This window comes from Aplysia californica, unplaced genomic scaffold (genome assembly GCF_000002075.1).
Source record: "Aplysia californica isolate F4 #8 unplaced genomic scaffold, AplCal3.0 scaffold00517, whole genome shotgun sequence".
In the NCBI taxonomy this organism is placed as follows: Eukaryota; Metazoa; Mollusca; class Gastropoda; order Aplysiida; family Aplysiidae; genus Aplysia; species Aplysia californica.
In genome coordinates this window covers 532,372-558,306 of record NW_004797787.1, presented here as the reverse complement: position 1 = coordinate 558,306, position 25,935 = coordinate 532,372, and the positions used below count along the sequence as shown (strand labels likewise).

Below are 25,935 nucleotides of genomic sequence, written 5' to 3'. Positions count from 1 at the left end.
GCCTTTCTCACTCTGCACCAGGGTTTTGGCCACTTTTCTCTATCCTGGCCAAGCCTCTTGATGTTATTCCATGTCTCCCAACTTTTCTGTACATCAATTTCTGTAATCCTCTTCCAGGTTCCACGCCGTCTTCCCATTGATCTTTTACCCAGAGGATTCCAATCCAATAATTTCATAGTTATGCAGCTGCCTGACTTCCTGAGAGTATGTCCAATTCATCAATTCTACAGATTTATTCAGACAAAATGATGAAATAATGGTTGGTTGGCAGGAGCTCGGATGGGATTTGCTTCTTCTTTCCCATCAAACATCTCTCCACCTTTTCTTTGTAACCTACGCTTTAAACAAAAAGCAATACCCCCCCAACCCCCCACCTCGCGAAAAAAAGATCTAAAAACTTTAATTTTTGACACTTATATAACCTTAAAAGGAATGCCGTGTTGTGAAAAATAATAGGTTCATGTTTCTCTCAAAACAGTTTCAGAAAAATGCCGCCCAAGAAAACCACCACCCCGGCCGCCAAAGCGCCTGCCAAAACAGCAGCGAAGCCAGCTGCAAAACCAGCTGCAAAACCAGCCGCTAAACCAGGTGTTAAAGCTGGTGGAGCAAAACCTGCCGCAGCAAAACCAGCTGAAAAACCCGCTGCAGGTACGGTTATCATTCAAGGAGGCTATCAGTAGAATTTGTTCTAATGTCCTTGCTATCATTTCAGAACTTTTAAAACGCAGTTGAGCCTATCTAACTACTCTAAAATGATGGCCCTATATCGAGGAGAAAAATTGGTCATCTTAGTTAGGATTTCAGTGCTTTTGTGATGTGCAGCAATATTGCTTGGGCTATTTGTGTAGCCTGTCCTGTTGTTTTGCGTGGATTCCTAGTAATATTATAATAATAATTATCGTAAGATATCTCCTTGATCGAAAGTTTATTTTCCTGTCACCTTTCACTGGTAGCCCCCGCTCCCACCTCTCTCTCTCTCTCTCTCTCTCTCTCTCTCTCTCTCTCTCTCTCTCTCTATCTATCTATCTATCTCTTCAACAATGTTTTGTTGCCTAACACCATTTATAAAAACTCACACAAGCACAAAAACCATAAACGCAGTGTGACAAGAAAACACACCCCCTCAGCCTGCGCTTGCTCTGACAGGCAGGATCATAGCCCACCTCCTAAATGAACAAAATTTCGTTGATTGGAGAGTAAAAAACACGAAGATTTAATCGCTTACTTTACTTTGTTCTTCCGCTTGTACTGGTGGGTGCGGCGGGGAGACACAGGCGTCTGTCTGAAGCAAGGCGAGTAGCGTGTAAGAGGGACTTCCTAATTAAAGGAGATTCAATCGAATCTAACTTTATTTCTGTAATTGTTTTTGGACAGGCATCGTTTTCCCTAATGGTTGATTGGCTGATGCTCTAGTTTAGTTTACTATTAAACATCTATGGTTCGCATCTCTCCTGTTTTTTGTGTCTTTGTTACTCTCTTGTAACACCCCAATCTTCGGCTCTTATGTGACCTAATTGCGTTGCAAATGCCGTAAAACTCATACTGAAATATACTTTTCTTGCTTTCCACCCATCCAGCTCCCCCACCTCCCAAACCGGTGACGTTTGTGGAGATGGGGATCAAAGAGATCGACTCCCGAGTTGTCTTTGATAAAGAAGGCGCCGTCAAAGCATCAGGAAAGTAAGTTCTACCTAGCTAAAATAACCCCGCAGCCCTTTCCGAAAAACACCCCCAAACACCCCTCACACAAATATATATCTAAAAATGGGTGAAATCCATGCTAGAACAAACAGCAACAGCAACAGCAACAGCAACAACAACAACAGCAACAATAACAACAACAACAGCAAAAACAACAAAAAGCAACCAAACAAAACAACCCCCCCAAAAAAAAAAGAACCCCAAAAAACAACAACAAACAAACAAAAAACAAAACAACCTACAACCCACTGTCGGATTTAAAAATTTTTCAAAATGATATTATTACTTAGGTGGGCCTGCATTGTTGACGAGAACAGCCTGGCTCCCAGGTTCTTACGTCATCGTGACGTCAACATGCTGACAGTGCCAGACCCAAATGAGATGCAACCAGAGACCATTCGGAGAGCTCTGCTTGGATCCATTAAGTGAGTGAGGATTGTCTTAAATCGGTATCAGTACTTTAGTATGATTGCACAGACTTCTACTTGTCACTTGTTCTGTCTTGTTCATGTGTGTCTGTGTGCCTGTATATCTGTGTGTCTGTGTTTCTTCTTTTTCTCGTTCCCCGCTGGAGTTACCTACTGTTTCTGTCTTGCTTTTTTTTCGTTTCCTAAATTTTTTAGGATCCCCTTAGAGAGTTTGATGGGGATTTCGATGATGATGATGATGATGATGATGATGATGATGATGATGATGATGATGATGTGACCCCTGCTTTTGCTCTGACAGGTTCGGCAAACCGTTCGTGCTGGACATGATGGAGACAGAAATGTGGGAGTTTGTCGTCGACCAGTTTGACAAAATTCAGCCCGGTCTGATGGACACTGTCCTATCCAAAGATATCCTTGTACCAGAGACGTGAGTACATTTACCGTTGTGATGGAATCAGATGCTCTTCAAAATACGGAAATTGAAAAATCGAAATTTTTGCGCCCTGTGAGAAATTTATATTGATTTTTGTTCTTTTGGTTTATAATATTATCCTTTATATCCATTTAAGCAAACCATTTAAAAGCACATGTTTATGAGGATTCAATTGAAAAACATGTAAACTTTCAGTTTACGTGGACATTCAAGCTAAGTTACTTAAGAAAGGGGGAGGGGGTTACATCTGAAGGCTATCTCACTTATTACTGGACCGAATTTTACAGAATTTAACGTTTTTGGGGGGTTCATATGTGATGAAATAGTTGTAGGAGAGGTTGAGGAATCTAAAAATGCCTACACCTCAAATTCAATAATTTTGAGCCGAATTTTGACTTTGGGGGTGTAGCGGGGGCCCCCCCTAACTTTGAAGGCTGTTTTCTCGCTTATTTTACTCCTGACACTAGGCGCCCCACATCTTTGCATCAACTGTAGGAATTCTGGTAAGACGTATAAAATATAGATGCGGTACCCTTGGGGAAACAGCAATCTTAATCAATATTGTACAGTCCCTAGGCACCCCTTAACCCATCTAAAAATCTTTTTGGGAAGAAGCACACGGAACTACAATAAACTAGCCGATGTTGCAATCTTGAAAGATGTACCTATCTCCAATGCTTGTGTCATGTTTTATTGCCATTCTTTGTGTGTGTAACTCGTCTTACGCTTCACCCGTCTACATTAAACACTTTACTCGTGTGCTCTATCTTCACATATCAAATCTGTCTCAACAGGGATATAAAGGGAAATGGACATGGCAATTATATTACCATAAGAATAATTCTAATAAAAATAATGATAAAATAATAATAATAATAATAATAATAATAATAATAATAATAATAATATAATAACAACAACAAAAATAATGATGACAATAATAATAATAGGAATAATAATAAGAAAAATAATGAGAAGAAGCAGAAGAAAAAGAAGAAGAAGAAATTATAATGCTAACCCTGAAAATACGTATGGTGATATAATTAGTATATGTTAACAATAATGACACTATACTTTTAGAAAAAAAAAATTGGTGTATGAATCTGGTCGACAAATCGTGTTTCTCTTCCCTCCAGATACATCAAATTGTTCAAGGAGGAAGTAGACGGCAGTGACTACCAGAACATGTATAACTACAACGTGGAAGGCTTCTCCATGCTCATCACTACATCTCTGCCTGCCCCGAACGAGTCTATGCTGCAGAAAACGTATCCTGTCAGGGTTGTCTAACGCAATTGTAGTATTATAAATTATGTTTCTGGTGGTTTGTTCCGTCCGTTTATGAAGATAGGTTTATTTCATTATTATTCATTATCACGCTTCGCATTTTTTAAACATTCATGTAGCTACATTTTAAATTGATTGATTATTGTTTTAGATATGCTATTTTGTTATGATAGTATGTACATTTTCTATCAGCTAGTATTCTTTTTGGGATGCGAAATAATTGATATTAATTTGCCGTCTCCACATTAAGTGACTATTTTAAAGTTGCCAAAGGATGCGAATGTAAAATAAGTGTGTATAAAACAGGAGACACGAGTAGAGAATGACAAAAGAAACATGAGTGGGAGAAGAAAAGAAAGAGAGGTAGATGAAAATGAAACGAGAGAGAGAGAGAGAGAGAGAGAGAGAGAGAGAGAGAGAGAGAGAGAGAGAAGGACAAAGAGAAAAAGACAAAAAGAAATGGTCTTGGTGTAGATCGTGTTGTGTTATGAACATTACTATTTAAGTTCATGTTCTGTTTAGTTTTCGGTTGTTTTTTTATATTTTAAAATTTTGTCACTTGCTTTTCTTTGTTCATATGTTATGATTAATTAAATTGTCCATGGGGTACGCAGCACTGAGCCATGAAAATACAACAATCAGAAGACAATAAATTAATAATATATTCCAGAAAACAATTTTTTTTTCCTTTTCATACCAAGTACATCCATTGTTATCATCCTTTTCTCTCTCTCTCTCTCTCTCTCTCTCTCTCTCTCTCTCTCTCTCTTTCTCTCTGTCCTCTCTCTTTATAACCGGTGTAGTTCGCTGGCGCACGCAAAAGACCCTAGTTCAATTTAAAAGTGCCGAGACATTTCTATTGAATATCACAGTTTTTCCTGCTGGAATCTACTATCACGCTCAGCCTGGGCTAGCCGTGTCAGGCAGAGTTGGAAGTCCGCCTCCTTTTCAGGATCCAAATTGTGTAGATGGGGGCTAAATGAACAATATCAACATTACAACGAACTCAAGTAAACAAACAAACAAACGGACAAACAAACAAACAAAAACTCTACGTCACAAATCTTGTCGTATACACCAACATACATGTATAACACCAAGCTCAAATATTGTCCTTGACATCGGGGATCAACTGGTTAAGCTGTTGGATTCTCAAACGAAAGGTCGTGGGTTCGAAACCCGTCACAGGTCAAACGTTGTGTCCTTGGGGAAGACATTTTACACGAATCTCCCTCTCTTCGCCACAATGGGAATGGGTATTCGACTAGATACAGTGAAATACACAGTCAGTTTGTTCGTTTTTGAGCGCATGGTTGCTTGCACTGTATGCTTCCCGGGAAACAGAGAATGTTTCTGAGTAATATAGGGTCTGTCGGGGTAAGAATATAGATTGATATGCTCATAGTGCTTGTTGTTGAGCAGGGATTAAACTTATAATTCCTATATATCATCCCCTACCCTGCCGCCCCAAGATCAGCAATACAAATAATGCTTATATATTCAGAATTTGTCGCCTATATTTGTTGCTGTTGAGATTTTTTATTTTGGTAAATATTTTACGGCGCTCGCAATTGCATAAGGTCATATGAGTGCGCCGGACATACCAAACATTTTCAGTTGATAGGACATTTGGAATTTTGCCTGGCTGGCGGCCGAAGCTTAATCTTATCGATTTTGAACCATAAAGGGATCTTTAACATGCGCAACTTGCACGCTGGACCTCCGAGATTTTACGCCCTTGTCCGAGAAGACTAGATGTAGATCTTTCCTACCAGAAGATCAGGGTTGTGGCTGAGACCACGGTAAGAAGGAGCCAAGGAGAAGAAGTAGAAAGGCCTCAGAAAGAGTCAAGATCCCAGAGGAGAGGGCAAAGGAGGTGAAGAGGTGAGGGCGGAAAGTGGAAACGAAAGCAGACGACAGACCATTGTTGTTGTTGTTGTTGTTGCTGTTGTTTTAGTATTATCATTCTATTTCTAATGTTTTACCGCGCCTCGTCATTCAAACGCCCATCATTCTTTTTGTCAGCATTTCCAAGGAAAGGAATTTAACACAGATACGAGGGAGTTAACCCAGCTATCTTTGACTTCATTGCATGCTTTAGTTTATTTCCCTTGGTTGAAAGAAAACGTGCACTTGACAACAATGTTGTAATAAGTATATACATTATCAAATCATGTATTCCTGAGCGTGAATAATTATACTACATGACAGTAATAATAATTAAAATTATTATAAAATGAAGACAATAAAAATGATAATAATGATAACATAAAAACGATAACAACAATGATGAGGATATTTATAATTATAATGATTATACATGTACTGATTAAAATTAATCTGAAAGAACATGGGCTCTGGTGGGCTTTTGGTACCGTGTTCGCATGTCATTCCTTAGGTCCCAGATTCGAACCCTGACAAAGACGAAAAATGTTCTTCACTAGAATTTTCGCCTTTCTATTTCTTTCATGTTAATACGACCTGTTCAGTCAACTGTTTCTGTCTCAATACCCCCCCCCCCCCTTCCCTCCTTCCACTCCTGAGGTCGTCTGCCCTTTATTCATGACTCTTTCTACTGTTTCACCGGTTCCTTCTAAGGTTTTTCAGTAACAAACCTGATCGTAGGGTAGGTGTTATCTAACACATAGCCGACTTGGAATAGGGCAAAGAAAAAGAAGGAGAAGGAGAATATGAGGGAGAAGAAGGAGAAGGGAGAGATGGTTTGCAAGTAGACCTTCACCAAGTTGGTCATTAAACTTTTAGACGCGTATGCAGGGTTCTGAATAAATTTAAGATTGCGCTTTGTTTCTTATCTTGTTTTAACCGTGGTCAGATGAAAGTGAATAAGGTATACTTCTTCCACTTCTAAATAACACTACAAATTCTTTCTGGCTTATTTTCACCAAGTAGCAAGTTCTACGGCCTTTACACCCAAGCAGACCTTAGAACACTCAGAAACATCCCAGGCTTTCAATGAAGCATACAGTGCAAGCAGCCGTTAAAGCACTGAAGCACTAACATGCTTACACGATTTTCTGCGGTCCATAGCTGGGTATCAGTCAATGGAAGTGAGGAAAATTGGTGGAAAGTGCCTTTCTCAAGGGCACAGCGTTTGCCCCCTGATGGGCTTGTTTTGAAGTTATGACCTCTTGGTAGTTGCTTGATTAATTATGATGTTTTTAAAAATTACACTTTAGCACCCCACAGAGATGTGAATTATACCTTTACCAGCTCAAAGTAACAATGAACCTTGCCCGGATGCATTGTCTTGCCACGGTGTGGTATGTTGTATTCCTCGGGTCAGTGGTCGGGTAATAACTGTAGTAGCCTGGTGGTATTCCCTCTGCGACTCTTATTCTCAGTTTCGCTAACATGTGGCGAATGTAACATTCACTCGCGACTCACCAGTCTTTGGTCCCATAAATGCTATTACCATCTCAGGAAATCTATGTCTGGTGGCATTAGAGGTTCTGGCTTTTTAATGCACGAAACCTTATCTTTTAGTACCAAACTACAACAGCAACGACAACAACGACAACAACAGCTACAACAACAGAGACGACAACGACAACAACAACAACAACGATAACGACAACGACAACAACGACAACAACAGCTACAACAACAGAGACGACAACGACAACAACAACAACAACGATAACGACAACGACAACAACAGGGCATGCTGGACGGTCAAATTTCTTTTCAAAGTTAAACAAACGTTTCCATAAATGACAGGTGGTATACTGACAATGTCTTTTTGGCGTACACAATATTATATCTACCTACCCCCCCCCCCCCCGGTCCCTTCCTTCTTGTGTGTTTTCTGTTTCATAGCGACACCGTCCAAGACGCCCACCAGTCTAAGACGACAACTGTTCTCTTCGACAGTGGGTGGCTGCCTCTGACTATTTGGACTGTATCTGACATTACATTGGCTTTTGTTTATTTGTTTGTTTGGGGTTGTTTGGTTTTTTTGGGGGGGTCTTTTCGATAAGGTCAATAATTTTGCCAAGTGGTGGATATTGTTCATAAATTTCAAGATTTAAAAAAATAATTGTCTTAATGCGTACGACTTATAATTTTGAAAAGACTTTAGGTCGTGTCTTTTATAAAGCAGATGATGATTTTAAGAATATCGTTTGTTTTAATTAAATATCTCCTTGTTTTATGTGTATGTGATATGAACCTCTCCATATTACAGTGGACTAATACTTTATCTATCATTATTCTGAGTACATCTAAAAAGGTTATCAATTTCATGTGCTTTTTTTGACTAATACCACAATGAGTTTATAAAAGAAAGAAAAAGTAAGGACAGAAATGATCACTTGCACATTTGTTGGCGCATCACAACAGCGTCCCATGGCGTGAAATAAGTCAATATAGCGTATTGACTGCTATGAAACTCTGTTCGACTCTGCACTACATTTGTCTACATTGCGTCTGTAAAAGGTCTATGGGCTCTGGTACTGAATGCAAAAAGTCTGTCTGCACTAATTAATATTATGTCCACACTGGTACTGTCTGCTCTAATTAATATGTCCGTACTGGTACTGTCTGCACTAATTAATGTGTCCGCACTGGTACTGTCTGCACTAATTAATATGTCCGCACTGGTACTGTCTGCACTAATTAAATGTCCACACTGGTACTGTCTGCACTAATTAATATGTCCACACTGGGACTGTCTGCACTAATTAATATGTCGACACTGGTACTGTCTGCTCTAATTGATATTGTGTCCACACTGGTACTGTCTGCACTAATTAATATTGTGTCCACACTGGTACTGTCTGCACTAATTAATATTGTGTCCACACTGGTACTGTCTGCACTCTGCACTAATTGCTTTTGTGTCCGCACTGGTACTGTCTGCACTAATTGATATTTCCGTGCTGGTACTGTCTGTTCATGATCTGTTCTGCGCTATACCTGTCCACACTTGCATATCTGCACTAAGCCAGTCTGCACTTGCATTTAGTACACCTGTACTGTGTCTGTCTGCTCTGAGGGCCACGTTTTCAGTGCAGATAGTTGATAGTACTGTATAGTACTGTCGTCTTCTTTCTGAGCCACCACGTAGCCAGCATATCAAGTTATGCTGAATATAACTAATAGTAATAGAGGCTGACCTACATTGATCTACTGCGCTTACAATGAACTGTGTCACGACGAGGTGGAATCATGCGCTCGTCAATGTTTAGGCAGGTGGAGGTATCTGTATTATCTTAAAGCAACTTCATTTTTCTTGCTATTGAAGTGAACAAAGCCCATCTACCTTGAATAGAAAAAATATTAAAACTTGCGATTTGAAAAGATGGGGGTTGTTTGGTTTTTATGTTAAAATATGCGAGAAAATGGTCGCCAACGTTTGGTGACTTACATAACTTGAAAGTCCTTGGAAACTGAAAAATTTACATTTTTGTAACTTAAATAAACGTTTTCCAGTAAAATCCGCAAAAAATGTTTTTTGTCAAAAGGAAATAAAAAGGCTTGAACCAACAAAACAAAACAAACACAAAATCGACCAACAGCGCCTAACCGTCGGAATAATGTCAACTTAAAAAAAAAAAAATTCATTAATTAGACGAGAGTCTGATTCTACCAAGATGCCTCACAATTGATAGCACGTCAGCAATTACTGGGGATATCGAACATTGAAATTCCAGGAGATCGACGTCTGCGTAAAATAGTTAGAAGGCTCCTCGCAGGTGCTAGCAGACGATGGGAATTTGATTGCCACTGGATGAAGTTGGTTTTTATCGTGTATCTTCGTTTGTCTGCTTAGATTATGCTGCGTCTCACTCTACCAAGACTTGCCCTCAGATGGAAGGTAGAAGAATGCTAAGTGGTCTGCATTGTGTCAATGTGAAGGTTACAAGTCCTCCTTCTTTTCTTTTATTTCACGCTATTCTTCGACAATCATATGACCTATTTGTGTTGAAAATGCCTTTGATACCTTAATGAAATTATACATAAGGAATCTTTTTTTTTAAGTCGAGAAAGAGGTTTAAAAAAGAAGTCGTACATTTTACTGGATCAAAAGAAAGCTTAAAACAAACAAACACACACACAAACTCATAAACACACATACACATAAACACACATACACATAAACACACATACACATAAACACACATACACATAAACACACTATTAGACTCTTTCCAGTTCTTCTCATTGCTATGAGAGCCCTTTTCGTCACAACTGGGTCCCTAACACAGACAGGACTACCCAATAAATAAATTATAGTCTCCGATCACACCGCTGACATAAGGTCAAGGAAACTCCTCAAACGGCACAAAATCACCAACAAACTACAGTTCGATCAGCTGTAGCCTGTAACTCTGTTTTTCATAATATCGTACAGTTCATGATCCACACTAATTTTGTAAGCTACAGGATAAAAATAAAGAAGGCAAAACATATCGTTGCAACACTACACATATTTATTCATCTCAGTCACTCCAGGCAGTCACTGTCGGGTGAATAGACCATAGACTTGCTTGAACACCTAGACCGAGCACTGTCATGGCCGCCACTCTTCCCTTACATAAAAATGAAATGCTTACGCTGCAAATCCTGTCCACCATGGTCATTGCCGTTTTTCCCAAATAAAGGGCAAACCAGCAATCTAGCTATAGTCGAATGCGCCCGACACGCTTCCCCCATTGTCCTAAATCCGATCCAAGTTGAGCCAAATGTTGTGATCATACATACTGAACAAGACATGCGTCAGTGTGGCCTTCATTTGATCCAAACTGAGTTAGATATTGTGCAATCCAAGCTGAACAGGACATACGGCTACCACAGAACTACAACGTTCTATCTGACATTTTTGGCTGTTTTGAGGTCAGAAACCAAAAAAGTTTTAGCTCCTCTTTCAAAATCGTATGATTTTAGGGGTCGTTATTATGCGTACGATATTCAAAGAATTGCACTCGAAAAAGCTTGGCATGTTGTGGAACTCAACACTTTTAACGTTGCATTAATTTCTTAAAGGTACTGAGCAGATAGATCGTTGTAGTTCTCGAGTAGTGATATGGCCTGGTGAATGGTCAAAGATGATAATAATATTATTATTGTAATACAAGTCTATTGAATATCCCCGCTGCGCGAAACTCGGCATGTCCATTCCTGCCCTGTGTTACTATGTTCCCCTGATTTCCACCTTATTTTTGAGCTGGGGATCCGTGTCTCCGGGCAGGTAGGAGGGATTCTGTGAGAGAACCCACATCGGAACAAAACACACGTCAAATGGGATACGCGTACAGTATGGCAGCAGGTCTTTGCGCTCGTGAACAGAACATTGACAAGACTAGGCCAAGACGCCATCGCGGCTATCCAGCAGAAGGGCAACATAAAAGCACCATTTCGCTACTTTAAAATTATAAAGTTTTATCTCACACTTATGGCGGCTTTGACTTACTGCTATCGTGAGGTCAGAAACTAAACCCCCTGTCTGCTTTATCAAAATCGTAAGATTATTCAAAGTCATTATAAACATAATAATATTCAAAATATTGCATTAAAAAAACTTGACATGCTGTGAAACTCAAATTTTTTATCGTCAAATTCTTTAAAACTAGGTACTGGGCAGACAGAACTTTGTAATTCTAGGGTAGCGATTTCCCTCCTTTCCTGAGACACAAACATTCCCCTCATGCCTCCAAACTGAAGAAAAGAGAACTTAGAAATAAACGAAACAATGATTGATTTAAAAGGAGTAAATGATACACTCATAAATGATAAAACAAAACATTGAAATACATTTTTGTTTACAAAATGTGAACCAAACGTCCCAATGCAGTGATATCAGGCGTTCGTCTTTTAGGCATATTGGGTTAGTAATATAAAATTAAAGACTGTTCATTTGACTTGATTTTCATTATTTAAAAAAATCATCTATCTTGGATGGAACTCGATATATATACGGTTAAAGAATGGAAACCAAGAGTGGGGGGGGGAGGAGGTTTCCCTGGCGAAGATAAAAGGTATTAAGTTCGCCCCCCCCCCTAAAAAAGATCTTTTCAAATGTTATAATGTTATTACCCAAAGGACGAAAAATGCCTGTTTCTAGATTTTCATATTTTTGACGAGCGCCTGATTTCACCGAGATGCCACACAAATAAGATGGAATTTCATTGCCCTAAATCACGGGTAGAGTCAACGAAAATCATGACCTCCATTATTTTGTTACCCTCTCCTTCCTCACCCCTCCCCACCCCGCCCCACCCTCTTCTCTCTCTTATCTCTCTTAACACCCCCCTCCCACGTTACAAAAATGTGTTTACTATTGCAGAAAGCACATTGCAAACTGGTGGTAAGAGGGAGCTACTGGCCGATCTTTCTATCCACAGTACTTATCTATCCCCCTGTTTGATTGTCAGTCACCCCCCCCCCCCTTCCCCCTTCATCCACCTCACCAACTCTGTGCACTTAAACACCGTTATTGCGTTGACACACTTTATAAAAACTCAAACAAACACTGAAAACATTTGACGTTCACCCCAGTTGGTCTACAGTTCGAGACTTGGGACATAACAGCACTACACCGTGACACACGACAGTGTTACCACAACATCGTTGAAGTCCAGAACATTCGGCCAGCTAGGTGCTATCATGACTTATCTCCATTCTCCAACCTTTAGGACTATAACATTCTCCAACCTTTAGGACTATAACATTCTCCAACCTTTAGGACTATATCGATAATTTGTTACAGCTGTCAAGGCGGCTGTTGAATAAGTCTTGCCTTTCAGATAAAAATTTGAGATAATCTCCACGTTCAGTAGAATTTCAGTTTCATGTTACGCGAGTAATTCGCGACTAAATGTGAATGTGTTCTGAATGATTCACACAGAACCACGAAAAAAAAACCAGGGGCAAAATGGGATTGGTACGAGATAGCACTAAGCTGACCTTTCATATTTGATGATGGCAATATTATCATTAATCTTGACTGCTGATTCTCCAGCAACAAAATTTATAAAAGGACATTAGAATGATAACAATCATAATGATAGTAAATAACAACATTTAGGATTTTTCCAGGATTCGGGAGATACAAACAGACAGATGTCTACAAATAGTCACGACAGATGCCACTGTCGATAGGCCTTTAGGAAAAAAAGACTACTTAGATGATGATGATGATGATGATGATGATGATGATGATGATGATGATGATGATGATTACATTGTGATGATGATGATAATCATGATGATCTTATTATGATGATGAAACTTATGGTGATAATAGAAAAAAGGGGGGGGGGGGGTTGCAGTGGTATCAACTGAAGTGGCAATGCTGTTTTGATCTGAAATTTTTTATGACGTTGGTTTCTAAATTTTCGCCGTACTCGCTTTGCCTGTTTCCGACTTACAAGATTTGGAGCGCGATATCGATGTAAACAGTGCTAATGAAAATGTGAAGACAATATATCGCGTTTAGTTGACAATAACATCTTAGTTATCATGCGTATCAATAATAACAATAATATTATTATGCTTTAGACAAAAGAAAACCGTGTCACACCTTAATAAGGTGTATCTTGTCTGTGAAATACACATTTATATACAGATATACATATTATTTTTATGTAGTTTGGAACAATACATCCGTCTATGTTATTATCAATAGCACAGCAAATACAAAGACAGGATATCCAAATAATCTCGCACAAAGCTTCAGAGCAAACTGAATGAAGAATGTATAAAAATTACGCAGAATTTGTCTAAAATACCAGCAGTATTTCAGAAAGAATAATTTGATTCGAATATACGAGGATTTCTCTGCTCACATGTTTTGTCTTACACCCCCCCCCCACTCCTCCCCCCATCCCCCACGCCCATCCCCAAAACTGAGGCTGCTGTGCATTTTTATAAGCAGCATTATATAATCTTCGGCAAACTGTTTAGCTATTCTAAGTCCAGTGAGAAACATAATTCTGTATTGGAAGAGAAGAAACAGTTTAATTACTTTAAAATGTGAGCCCAAATTATGAATATCTTCTTGCTTTTTTAACATTTAGAATTTATTAAATTTTGTCAAAATATTTTTTGGGTTTTTTTTAGCTGGTTTTTTTTTTTGGGGGGGGGGGGGCACGCGGAATTGATACCACAGCTTAAGAAACTACAATGTAAAAAAAGAATATGGCTTAGCACATCAGAACACCTGGCCGATCATATGTGTCACGACGCAGTGGAATCAGGCGCTCGTCAATTTATGGGCAAGTTGTGGAGTTATTTGTATCATCTTAAAGGTTGTTCATTTGTTTTGCTTTCGGTGAAAAAAAAATCCAGTTATTATGAATAGCAGTCAAGATACTTGCAACTGAAGGAGATGATGTTGCTTGGTTTCAGAAGTAAATTTAGCGAGAAAAAGTTATGTGGCTACCAAGGCTTGAGCGTCCTTGAAAAATACGAATTTAAATCTTTTATGCCTCTGATCAACGTTTTGCTGTAAATTGTACACATGAATATGTTATTAAATGGACATTAAAGATGTTGAGACAAAAAAACCCAGAAAATTCCAAAAAGTGCCCAGCGTCTATAAAAATGTAGATTTCTTTAATTTAATTATTTTCACGAGAGCCTGATTTCACAAAGATGCCTCACTTATATAGTATGACTGTAGTCACCTCTGAGAGAAAACTACGAGATACACAAAGGTGATAACATTATTACTTCAGTTTTTAACCCCCCCCCCTGCCCCTCGAAAAAAACAATAACAAACAACAAACAAACAAACAAACAAGAACCGAATATCTAGTATGAGAAAACAGTGATTCCAATAATATGGCATGATCAGCTTTTATGGACAATGTGCAGATATTTTGCCATAACTACTGTAGTTCATGTTAGATCTTCTATCCACATTCATAATAAGAACATGTGAAAGAAATTTGCCTCATGTACCAGAGAATACACGTGCTATTTTGAGCTTGTTTTGCAATACACACAAAATGATGATATTATACAACCTATGCAGTTAACAAATACAAAAATAACTATAGACATCATAGAAATCCCAAGAACAGTGCATCTGCTAATAAAACCAGGACACAGAGCATCGATTGTACAGAGCCTGCAGAAAGCTTGCTTTTTATAGAAAAAATATTTGAATATGGAGTTGATTTGAACGTGTGAACATTGTAGTTGTAGTGTTATCTTGGTGAAAAATGCCCACCTTGAGATAATGCGTGTGATACAGCAGATGACATGGAATCAAAATGTTCAACAAATATCTCGGCATTAATTTCATTAATGATTGGCATACAAACATAATCAGATGTATAAATATAATGACACGATGAGTTATTTGAAATATAAAACGTTTGAAAATGCAACAAGCACAATAATGAACACTAAACCTGAGAACAAAGTCTATCACTTAAAGGAGAAAAAAACAACAATATGCACATTGATAAGAACAAAACAAGAACAACACCTACTCCAGCCCCACTGAAAAAACAACAACAACAAAGCAAACAAATGTATAACAGTATAACATGTATAACTTTTAAATGCTTGGGGGTTTGCATTTCTTTAAAAAATCGTGTGTACATTTGAAGCTTTGTGTATTTAAAAAAAATCGAATTAGCAGAGATAATATTCATAATATGTCAAAGGAATTCTTAAAGTCACTGTTTCAAACAAACGAACAGAAAAAAAATCACACAAATATACAATCTGTTGTAGATAGATTAACCTGATCACATACATAGCTTGCGCTTACGTGAATGCTCGTGAGAGATTAGTCAATCGTACAACGGGGACCCTCGTGGTCGAGAGGTTAAGGTGTTCACCTCTCATTCGATAGGTCCGGATAGCGACGGAAAATTCTCTTCTTATAATGTTTTCCTTTCACGTCATTTCCTGCTCTCTAACAAAGTTCCTTCGTTTGATTTCGTCTCTTCTGCACCCCCTCCCCATCTACTTTGCCCCATCCTCCGGGCTCCTGACCTGTTCTGCAGAATTGCAATTATTGCTACTCCTTGGCTCTTTCTTACTGCGCTGTCTTTCAGCCAAACTCCTGATCTTATGGTAGGTAAGATCTACACTTAGTCTTTTCGGATACGAGCGAAAGATCTCGGAGGTCCCGTGTGCAAGTTGCGCATGTTAAAGATCCCTTGGACCAAGGCTTCAACCGCTACCAGGGCAATATACAAAATTTCCTACCAACTGAAAAAGTTCAATGTGTCCAGCAGGCTCATACGACCTTTTGAAGTTGCTAGCGCCTTAAAATATTAACGAAAAATCCAAAAACAAAACAAAACAAAAAACATTTTTGCATGCTCGCTCATGACAGAGTAGTCTATTGTACAACTGTTTGCATTGGAGAAACTCAGTGAAAGGGCATTATCTTAAAGCTCTCAGACTCGCAACCGTAAGGTTGTGGGTTCGATCCCCACCAGGGGCCCGATGTGTGTCCTTCGGAAAGTCACTTAACACGAGTTTTCCTCACTTCACCCAGGTGGGAATGAGTGCTCAGCTATAGGCAGCAAAAGATCTTGTCAGTTTGTTAGTGTTTTAGAGCTTCATCAGCTTCTTAGGGGGCTCTCGATGCCTAGAGGTTAAGGTGTTCCCCTCTCATTCAAAGGTCCCGGGTTCGAATCGGGATAGCAACCGAACAATTTTCTTCTCTAAAATCGTCTCCTTTCACTTCCTTTCCTGCTCTCTGGCAATGTTCTGTCGTCTGCTTTCGTCTCCTCTTTCTCTCCCCACCCCCTCACCTCCTTTGCCCTCTCCTCTGGGCTCCTGACTCTTTCTGCAGCCTTTTAAACAAATACTCCTTTGCTCCTTCTTACTGTTGTCTTTTAGCCACACCCCTGATCTTCTGGTAGGAAAGATCTACACTTGCCTTCTCAGACAGGGGCGAAAAATCTCGGAGAGCCCGGCGCAAGTTGTGCACGTTAAAAATCCCTTGATGGGCTAAAATCGGTAAGAAAAGGTATCGGCCGCCACCCCGGCAAAATTCAAAATTTCCTACCAACTGAAAATGTTTAATGTGTCTCGGGCGCTCGTATGATCATGTGACCTTATGCAGTTACGAGTGCCGTAAAACACTTACCAAAAACAAACAAACAAACAAACAAAAATCAGCTGCTTGCACTGTATGCTTCCAGGGAAGCTAAAATATTTCTGAGTCTTCTTTGGTCTTTTGAGGTGATAATGTAGTGTGTGAAACGCATAGAGCTTGCTGTCGAGCGGGTATATTATGCGCTGTACAAATGATATCTATTATTACTATTACCATCTCTTTTTTCGAATAAGCAACATATATCACAACAAGATTAATTCGTCTTTGTCGCACCAAATTCTCCCCTGGCCCTAAAAAAAAGTAAAATAATCGTGCATATAAAAAGGAAAAATTAAATGATCAATTGCTTTGACTTGGATTTTTTAAAGCGAAACATCTTAACTCCTATCCCCCCCCCCCCCCCCCCCACCCCGCTCGAAAAAAATATCCGAATACAAATAACAGAACACCCCCTCCCCCACCACCACCCCCCAAAAAAAACCCCAAACAAACAACAAAACCGCACCAGTTGAACAAAAACACAACACATGGCTGCTGTGCTTATTTCTGGTTTTTATATCAATACTGTCTCTAATGTTTCATTTTGTTTTGCTTTAAAGCATGTTTTGTTTCAACAAATTTGCCGCTGATGCCTTTGGGAGTATAGTTTGTGGAAAAGAGAAAATTGTGTTATTGTTATTCTCACTTTTTATTCTTCTTTTTGGAAAACAAACAAGAAAATGAAATTTAATAAACCAGTCACGTGATTATTTTTTATACAAAAAAAAAAGAATCATTGGTCTGTTCATTTGATTCGTGACAACACAACAACGTTTCTCAGCTTTCAATAAATGCCAGGAGTTGTCAGGCGTCGGTGGCCTAGAATCTAGTGGTTAGGCTATCGGACTAGTTATCGTAAGGTTGCGGGTTTGGGGGTTCGAGCCGCGGGCCTGACGTTGTGTCCTTGGGAAAGGAACTTTACACGAACTTTCCTCAGACTTCACCCAGGCGGAAATGCGTTCCCGGCCATAGACAGCGAAAGATCTTGCCAGTACGTTAGTGTTTTAGAGACGATAAATAGTCGCTTGTACTGTGCACGTATGCTTCCGAAGTAGTTGAGGTTGCTCAATGATATGTGTTACAACGTGATGAAATCAGGCGCTCGTCAATTTTTGGGCATATGGAGGTAATGGTATCATCTTAAATCTTGTTTATTTGTCTTGTTTTCGACGGATAAAATATCCACCTATCTTTAACAGAAGTCGAGATATTTCGAATTGAAGCAGGTGGGGTCACTAGGTTTCAGAAGTAGAATTAGAGAGAAAATGTCAGCCAAAGTTTGGCAACTTCTGGAGCTTAATAGCCACTGGAAAAGGTAAATTTATGTTTTTTGTGTCTTTATTCAACGTTTTTCAGAAATAGCGAAACAGCAAAGAGTTTTTAAATGGACGTAAAGTGTTGAGCCAGAAAATATAAATTCCATAGTAATTGCCAAAAGGGAAAAATGGCCATTATCTTATATTTCTTTCTTTTGACAAGCGCCTGATTTCACCACGATCCCGATGCCTCACATATACACATTATTACTATCAGTCGTGCAACCAGAGAGTTTACAGTATTACCGTGTTACTGTAGACGCTCTGTTCCAACACGGCATGGACATTAAATAAATGTATAAGGATCACGGGCATGTTGAGAATTTCAAGAGAAAAACAAAGACATTTTCACACCCCAAAAACGTGCGTTAAAGCAAAATTGATAACAGATCCATCAAATAGCCAATATAAATGATGTAATTATTTATATTGGCTTAAGGAATACTTTCCTTCACAAAAACACACAATATAATTCGCCTCAATGAAAAGTGATATCAAACAAGAAACCAGCACAAATACGCAGTTTCTTAATATGTGAAGCAGCGTGGTGGAATCAGGCTCTTGTCAATTTTTGGGCATGTAGAGTTATTGGTATCATCTTAAAGCTTGTTCGCTTGTCTTTATTTGGATGAAAAAGATGTCCATTTATTTTGAATACAAGTGGAGATATTTGAGAATGAAGGAGGTGGGGGTCACCTGTTTTCAGAGGAAAATTTAGTGAGAAAATGGCCGCCAAAGATTGGCTATTTCCTTAGCTTTAGAGTCCGTGGTTACTGGAAATTTCCATTTTTTGTGCCTTTAATCAACGTTTTTCAGGAAAATCCTCAGAGAAATGAGTTTTTTTAATGGGCATGAAAGGTGTTGAGCCAAAAAACAAATATTTGATAAAAATTCACAAACCTACGGAAAAATGCAGGTTTCTTCAATTTGATTATTTTGACGAGAGCCTGATTCCACCACGCTGCCTCACATATTAATACATCTATTGTACAAAACAGAGGCAAGTCCAGATTAAGTAAGTTATTTATAAATAAACCAAACAATATCGGTATTAAATCAAATTAATATGTTCTTTTTTTTTCAATGGGCCACATCGAGATAAACAAATCTTTACACCAAGTATTGCACACTCCCCTCAGTTTCATTTCGTGTCGTAGTCAGCTTTTACTTTCGCCTTCGACAAGGTCAATGAGCAGTTTCTGGTACAAGCTGTGTACGACACATAGCAGTCGTAAACATTTCCTTGTCTATTTAGACCATTGCTTTTCATCCTGTATATTATAGTCAGCATCTATTCTTGCCACATGCAGGCAGCTGGCTAAACTTTCAATAACACCAATCGACGCGTTATTCCAAGATGGATATGAGATACTGGTAAATAACACTCTTCACTACCCGGGTGACCCCAAACGCTCGTCAAAATCAATAGTTAACCGTGCACCAAAATAGCCAGTGCAGCCCACCAAAGCAGCCATTCGCCCACCAAAAACAGGCAATACATCCCACTAGAGGATGAAAGCACCCTGGTTGGCAAGCAAAGGTGTTGATTATAACAGCATATTAATAGTAGCAACAATTAGTAAGATGATTTGCAAAAGACAGGAGCAAAGAAAACTGACATTACGGTTTAAAGCTTAATTAATCCGTGCCTGGTGAAAAAATGAAGCAGATCTTTCTGAGAGAATGAGATAGAGGGGTAGGGAGAGAGAGAGAGAGAGAGAGAGAGAGAGAGAGAGAGAGAGAGAGAGAGAGAGAGAGAGAGAGAGAGAGAGAGAGAGAGAGAGAGAGAGAGAGTGTGTCGGAAATGTTATATCGTAATAGAATTTTCTAAAGCAATATGGACAAAATATTTTGAAAAAAATAAACTCAAAACAACAACATTCAACTTTGCAGAGGTATTTTTCCTAAAGGAGACCCGTGAAAAGAGATACTTTTGTAAATTAAATACATTTCATACGCAGGTGCAAGCTGTTCCTTAAAGGCGAAAGATGGTAGCAGAGTAGCAAAAAGAAGATATAGAAGAAAAGTTTAAGTTCACGACACACGCAGAAAGATTTAATAAATTAAGTAAATGAACAAATAAATAAATAAATAAATAAATAAATAAATAAATACATTGTAGAGCGAAGGAAATGACACCAACACCCTTCTTCATCGTAAGACAAATTGTAATGGAGGCATAGAATGAAAATGACAACGCACTTATTATTACAACAGTGAGCGGTGATTCACTCCCCTGCGATGCCAACTTTGCGGTCAGCACGATGTCAATGTATGCGTGTGAAGATATGGGTACGTATTGCGCGCGCATGTGTGTGTGTGTGTGTGTGTGTGTGTGTGTGTGTGTGTGTGTGTGTGTGTGTGTGTGTGTGTGTGTGTGTGTGTGTGTAAGCCTGTATGTATGATGTGGCTACAAAATAAATAAATAAATAAATAAATAAATAAATAAATAAATAAATAAATAAATAAATAAATAAATAAATAAATAAATAAGTAAATAAATAAATAAATAAATAAATAAATAAATAAATAATCTCTGAACTGCACTGACACCTCCCCAAAAAAACTACCCAAAAAAAGATTACAAAAAACCCAACAACAACAACACCAACTTAGTTACTCTCTTAACAAATAATTACGCAGGATGCGAGCCTTTCAGTCCACCACTTTCTATCTAAGGATATTTCTCTATCATTTCACAGCTGCATTACTTTTCTCTCCCACACGTCATCCGTGCCTTTCCAAGTCAGTGTTTTATTGTCAAAATAGTATTGATAGCCGCGTCCATCTGAGCCCGTCAAAAGGCCAACACAGGAAAGAAAAGCAGTCATTATTAAGAGCTAAAAACTCTTTACTCCCTCAATCGGAGAGTAAAACACCTGCTATCTAACACACCTGTTTGCTATGAGAAACACCTTGCTGTGAACTCAAATCAATATGAGTAATTTATTCTTAAAGTTTGATTTGAGGGTACAGAGAGAGGTCTGTTTCTTTTTATTTTCCGCCGCTTATCGTTATGACGACCGGCTGAAGTCTTCCTTCTCACGAAGTCCTGGTAACTCAGATGCTGGCGAGAGTGACCTCTTCTGTGTGGCAGTTGCTGTAGTTGCTGTTGGAGAAGGTCATCGTAAAGGTATGATCTCTACGGCCTCGAAAGGGCCGCGTCCGCATCCCATAAAAACAGCAAAAACACGCGGACTTGAACTCTTTCCGGAACTTGGCTGTGGAGAGACAAAAAGAAAACAGTGCAGCTGGTTAGAAAATTCTCTCTCAAATTTAATACAATTCATGTCGTTTGCAGTCCCCACCCCCTTTTCCATTTCTACTTTTTCCTTGTATCGAAAACACCCCCAAAATTAATAATCAAAATAACAAAAACATCCGAAACAAAAGACCACACGAAAAAAACAACAAACAGAAACAGAACAACAACTCAAAAACTTTCTCTGAAAGAAATTTAATTTAAAAATAATAATAAGGCAATCCCCCCCCCCCCTCCCCCAGAAAGGAACAAATTAAGGCTAAAATGTGAAAAGAACCCTTAAAATTGCATAGATCTATAATCGAAGATACACGCATTAAAAAACCCCTAAAAAGAAAAGTTTTAATCCTTAGCGCTCAATCGGAATGGGTTCATGTTTTCACAAGACAATCGTCCACTATTTTCTGAGGATCGTCAATTCGCGTGGGCTCGGGGAAAGAGTACACTCATCATACTAACAAGCAGCTTCAGCAGACTATTTAATGCAAATAGAGCCGGATACAGACTAGGTGGGCAGAAAAAATGGTATTATTAAAATAACTAGCAGTCAGGAGTTTAATTAACTTGTTGTTATAGGAACTGGAATACGATTTTAACTAGGATGGGCATTAAGAAACTTCTGCTCGCAAAGTACATTCAAGCAAGCGCAAGTTAGATAAACTTACTGTTGTTCACAATGCAAAAACTACAAGTAAAAAGCAACGTCATTTCCATTACAGTAACCGAGATTAATAACTTTGGGGAAGAAGAGACAGAATGAGAGAAGAGAGAGAGAGAGAGAGAGAGAGAGAGAGAGAGAGAGAGAGAGAGAGAGAGAGAGAGAGATGGAGAAAGAGACGAGAGAGAGAAAAAGAGAGACAGAGAGGGAGAAAGAGGGGCAGACAAACAAACAGTTGATATTGTTTTGCCTTAACGCAAAACACGTTTTGTTATGGAACCCTTCACCTGCAGTCTCCCACACCTGCGCTTCCTGAAGCACGTCAACGTGTGAGCATTCGCGCGCACACGCTCGTGTGTTTTTGTGTGTGCGTATGTATTTGCATGTGAGTATGTGTGTGTGTGTGTGTGTGTGAGTGTGTGTGCGCGTGGAGTGTGTGTGTATGTGTGTGTGTGTTTGTTCAACTTTGAGAATACATGACTTGTATATTTGTTTATGTGTGTATGTTTGTGTGTGTGTGTGTGTGTGTGTGTGTGTGTGTGTGTGTGTGTGTGTGTGTGTGTGTGTGTGTGTGTGTGTGTGTGTGTGTGTGTTACCCCTGCATACCCCCCCCCCCCTTTTTTTGTTCCCCCTACCCACCACCGTGCTTATTGTCACTCGCATGTTTGGGTACAAGTCAGAAGAGAGATAGACGAACAATGAGTAGGGTCAAAAAAGATCGCTCGGAGAAACCGCACAAAGATCAGGATCAGATGTAAACACAGGCATAAGCCGGCGTATGTGTAGCCTGTTGCGACAGATGGGGAAAAGTAACAGTTGGTGCCGGCGCTGATAACTCAATCCGCCAGAAGGAACTAAGCAACCCAGTTCTTGAGACGGGACGGAAGTGTTTTCTTTCACATCACTACAGCAGATGGTCTTTCTCTACTTCGCCAACCTGTTGTACTGAACTAAGGGCCAGGGTGCCAAGCACAACCTATACGCATGAAAGAAGACACATGGGTGTGGCGGTGAAGTCTTTGCTCTTCTTGTGTTGCATAGTTTACATTTAGAAATAGTATGTGACGCATCGTTGGGAAATCATCGATCGTCAAAATAGTAAACTTAAAGGAACTGGTGTTTTCCTTTCCGTTTAGCAATTGTTACCGATTTTTTTTCATCAACACCTGTTATGTCTATTTAAAACTACATTTCTCTCTCCTCTCTCTGTCTGTCTCTGTCTGTCTGTTTGTCTGTCTCTGTCTCTGTCTCTGTCTCTGTATCTCTCTCTGTCTCGCTCTCTCTCTCTATCTCTCTCTCTCTCTCTCTCTCTCTCTGTGGATTTTACTGAAAAATATATTTTTAAACACTAAATTGTAAGTATGCAGTTTTCAAGGACTCTCAAGCTTAGGAAGTCACCAAACTTTGGCCGCCATTTTCTAACTTGTTTCACCTCTGAAACGAGGTGACCACCACCTCCTTCAATTGCAAATATCCTCAATTCTACTCAGGATTGATAAATATTTTTAAAATTTGAAAATTTGATTTAGATAAATGAACAAGCTTTGAGATAATAACAACAACTTCACGTGCCCAAAAATTGACACGCGCCTGATCTTTGTGCTTGGTAACACATTGTCGAGGGGTTGACACAATTTTGATCATTTAGAAATACGCTGCTTCTATCGTACTTGTCAGCGCAATTACCTGCTCAGGGAGATGAAACATCCCACCGGAAAGACCCAGAAAGGGGGGCTCTCGTGGTCTAGAGGTTAAGGTGTTGGCCTCTCATTCAAAGATCCCGGGTTCGAATCGGGGTATTTACCGAAACATGATCTTCTCTAAAATACAATTGTCTCCTTTCACCTCCTTTCCTGTTCTGTCGTCTGTTTTGTCTCCTTTTTCTGCCCTCACCTCCTTTGTCCCCTCCTCTTGGCTCCTGACTCCTACTGCTACTCATTGGCTCTTTCTTACTGCTGTCTTTCAGCCACACTCCTGATCTTCTGGTAGGAAAGATCTAGATCTGCACCTAACTTTCTCGGACAAGGGTGAAAACTCTCGGAGGGCCCGTGTGCAAGTTGCGCACATTAAAGATCCCTTGGTGGTCTAAAATCGATAAAAGTAGACTTCGCCGCCGAAATTTCTTACCAACAGAAAAAGTTTAATGTGTCCCGTGCGAAAAAAAAGGACACAGAAACTAAGATAAATGAACGACCTAAGGACATACGAACATAAAAACGAAGTAGTGTTTTCTTTACTCTTTGATAAACTGTTAACCCATTGTACCCTACAATAAATTGGTATTCATCTTGTACTGGTCGGGGTTGTTACACCAAGTACATGTTGTTCATTTGATACATTTGATTCTTTTGATACATTTGATACATTTGATTCATTTGATACATTTAATACATTTAATGCATTTGATACAGTCGATTTCCTTACATAGGCATTAGAAAGCTTCCATTTTTTGCACATTCTGATCAAATCCCTCAAAAAAGATTTAGATTTTCTTGGTTAAATGGTTTTAAATATTAAGCAATTGCATATTAGTATTTATTTTTTATCGATGTATAGAAATGGCAAGCTATAACTTTCGAATAACATTTTTTTTTAAAATCTTGATAAGACCAACGCCAAACTGTAAACGAAAGATCTTCGATATTTGATCGTCCTAATAACAATTTTGCTGTATAGTCCAGAAACAAATATTAAAAAGATAAAAACTTGTTTCGATTTATCTGACAACAGCAGAGTTGCTGTAAGTTAAACTGATGTCGATCTAGGAAACGTGGACAGTAAATGATCGAGTAGACCTTCCCACCATACCTTTTCTAGCAATGTTCGACCCACTAAAAACGCTGTTAGTTTTCGTGTTCAAATTGTGTTTTATTTAGCGACTGAAGCTTTTTTTGGGCTACTAAATAGAAAATAAATGACGTCTCTGACCGAAAATATAAACAATTTTAAACTTAAAGTGCACCTGACATGTACCTCTACTGTTCCATATTTACACACGTGAATCCCAAGCCAGATTCCAGAGAGGAAGTCCGCCAAGGCGTTGACATTTTGATGATGTTGTGATAAAACAGGCCAAAGATAGGTTAGATAAAGACCTCACAGAGGAAACCCAGGCGGAACATTAATAAAGCTCTGAACTTCTCTCAGACTCAGAAGCGATAATGGGAAAATTACGTTTATTTTCTTCTCACTGGGCTGCTTATTATAGTAATAACATTTGGGACCAATTTGTCTTGGGGAGGATTATGGCCGTTGAACACTCCAGGTTTCTGCGATGCGTAGCGTCACGGAGGTCTTGCGACAAAGCAGAGCTTAGCCCTCCAGTGGGCACGTTTATTTCCTTCTTCCCATTTTCTCGTTCTTTTTGTTTGTTTGTTTGTTTCTTTTTATTTCTTTTTTATTTTCGTTTTTTATTTCCACACATTTTTATCTGTTTGTAGCTCTAGCTTCTGTTTTTAGCATTAGCTTGGGTAGCCCTTTGTTCAGGTATACTCGCGACTTTTTTTTTTACGTTACCACAATGAGTTTTCAGTTCCACGGCATTTATTTAACTGAATTACGATACAATTCTCCCCCCCCCCTTGCGGTTGCAATCTCTATAATATAATATGTTTGTGTGTACAGATCGAAGAAAACATGATATTATTATAAACAGTATTTCTAACACACTCTGACTTAACTATTCGGTTCAAGATGACTAGCCATCCCTTTTTATTCTTTCTACTATTTCTCTCTTCCCCCCTCTCTCTCTTTCTGTCTC

The 25,935-nt window shown here is 39.0% G+C and overlaps 2 protein-coding genes across 2 annotated transcripts in view; one reads left to right on the top strand and one right to left on the bottom strand.

The window, feature by feature from the left end:
* Positions 1 to 478: 478 nt before the first annotated feature.
* LOC101864322 (IQ motif and ankyrin repeat domain-containing protein 1) lies at positions 479 to 3,855 on the top strand (the record flags this gene model as incomplete). Its single annotated transcript, XM_005106158.2, is given in 5 exon segments — positions 479 to 648; positions 1,578 to 1,680; positions 1,992 to 2,126; positions 2,431 to 2,559; positions 3,702 to 3,855. Coding segments are annotated over 5 exon segments (681 nt in total).
* A 17,321-nt stretch (positions 3,856 to 21,176) lies between these two features.
* Positions 21,177 to 25,935, bottom strand: part of LOC101864085 (orexin receptor type 2) — a 96,224-nt gene continuing 91,465 nt past the window's right edge. The window contains exon 6 of the mRNA XM_005106157.3: positions 21,177 to 21,476. Within this exon, the coding sequence (XP_005106214.1) occupies positions 21,316 to 21,476 (161 nt within the window). The 3' untranslated portion in view covers positions 21,177 to 21,315. The remainder of the gene's footprint in view (positions 21,477 to 25,935) is intronic.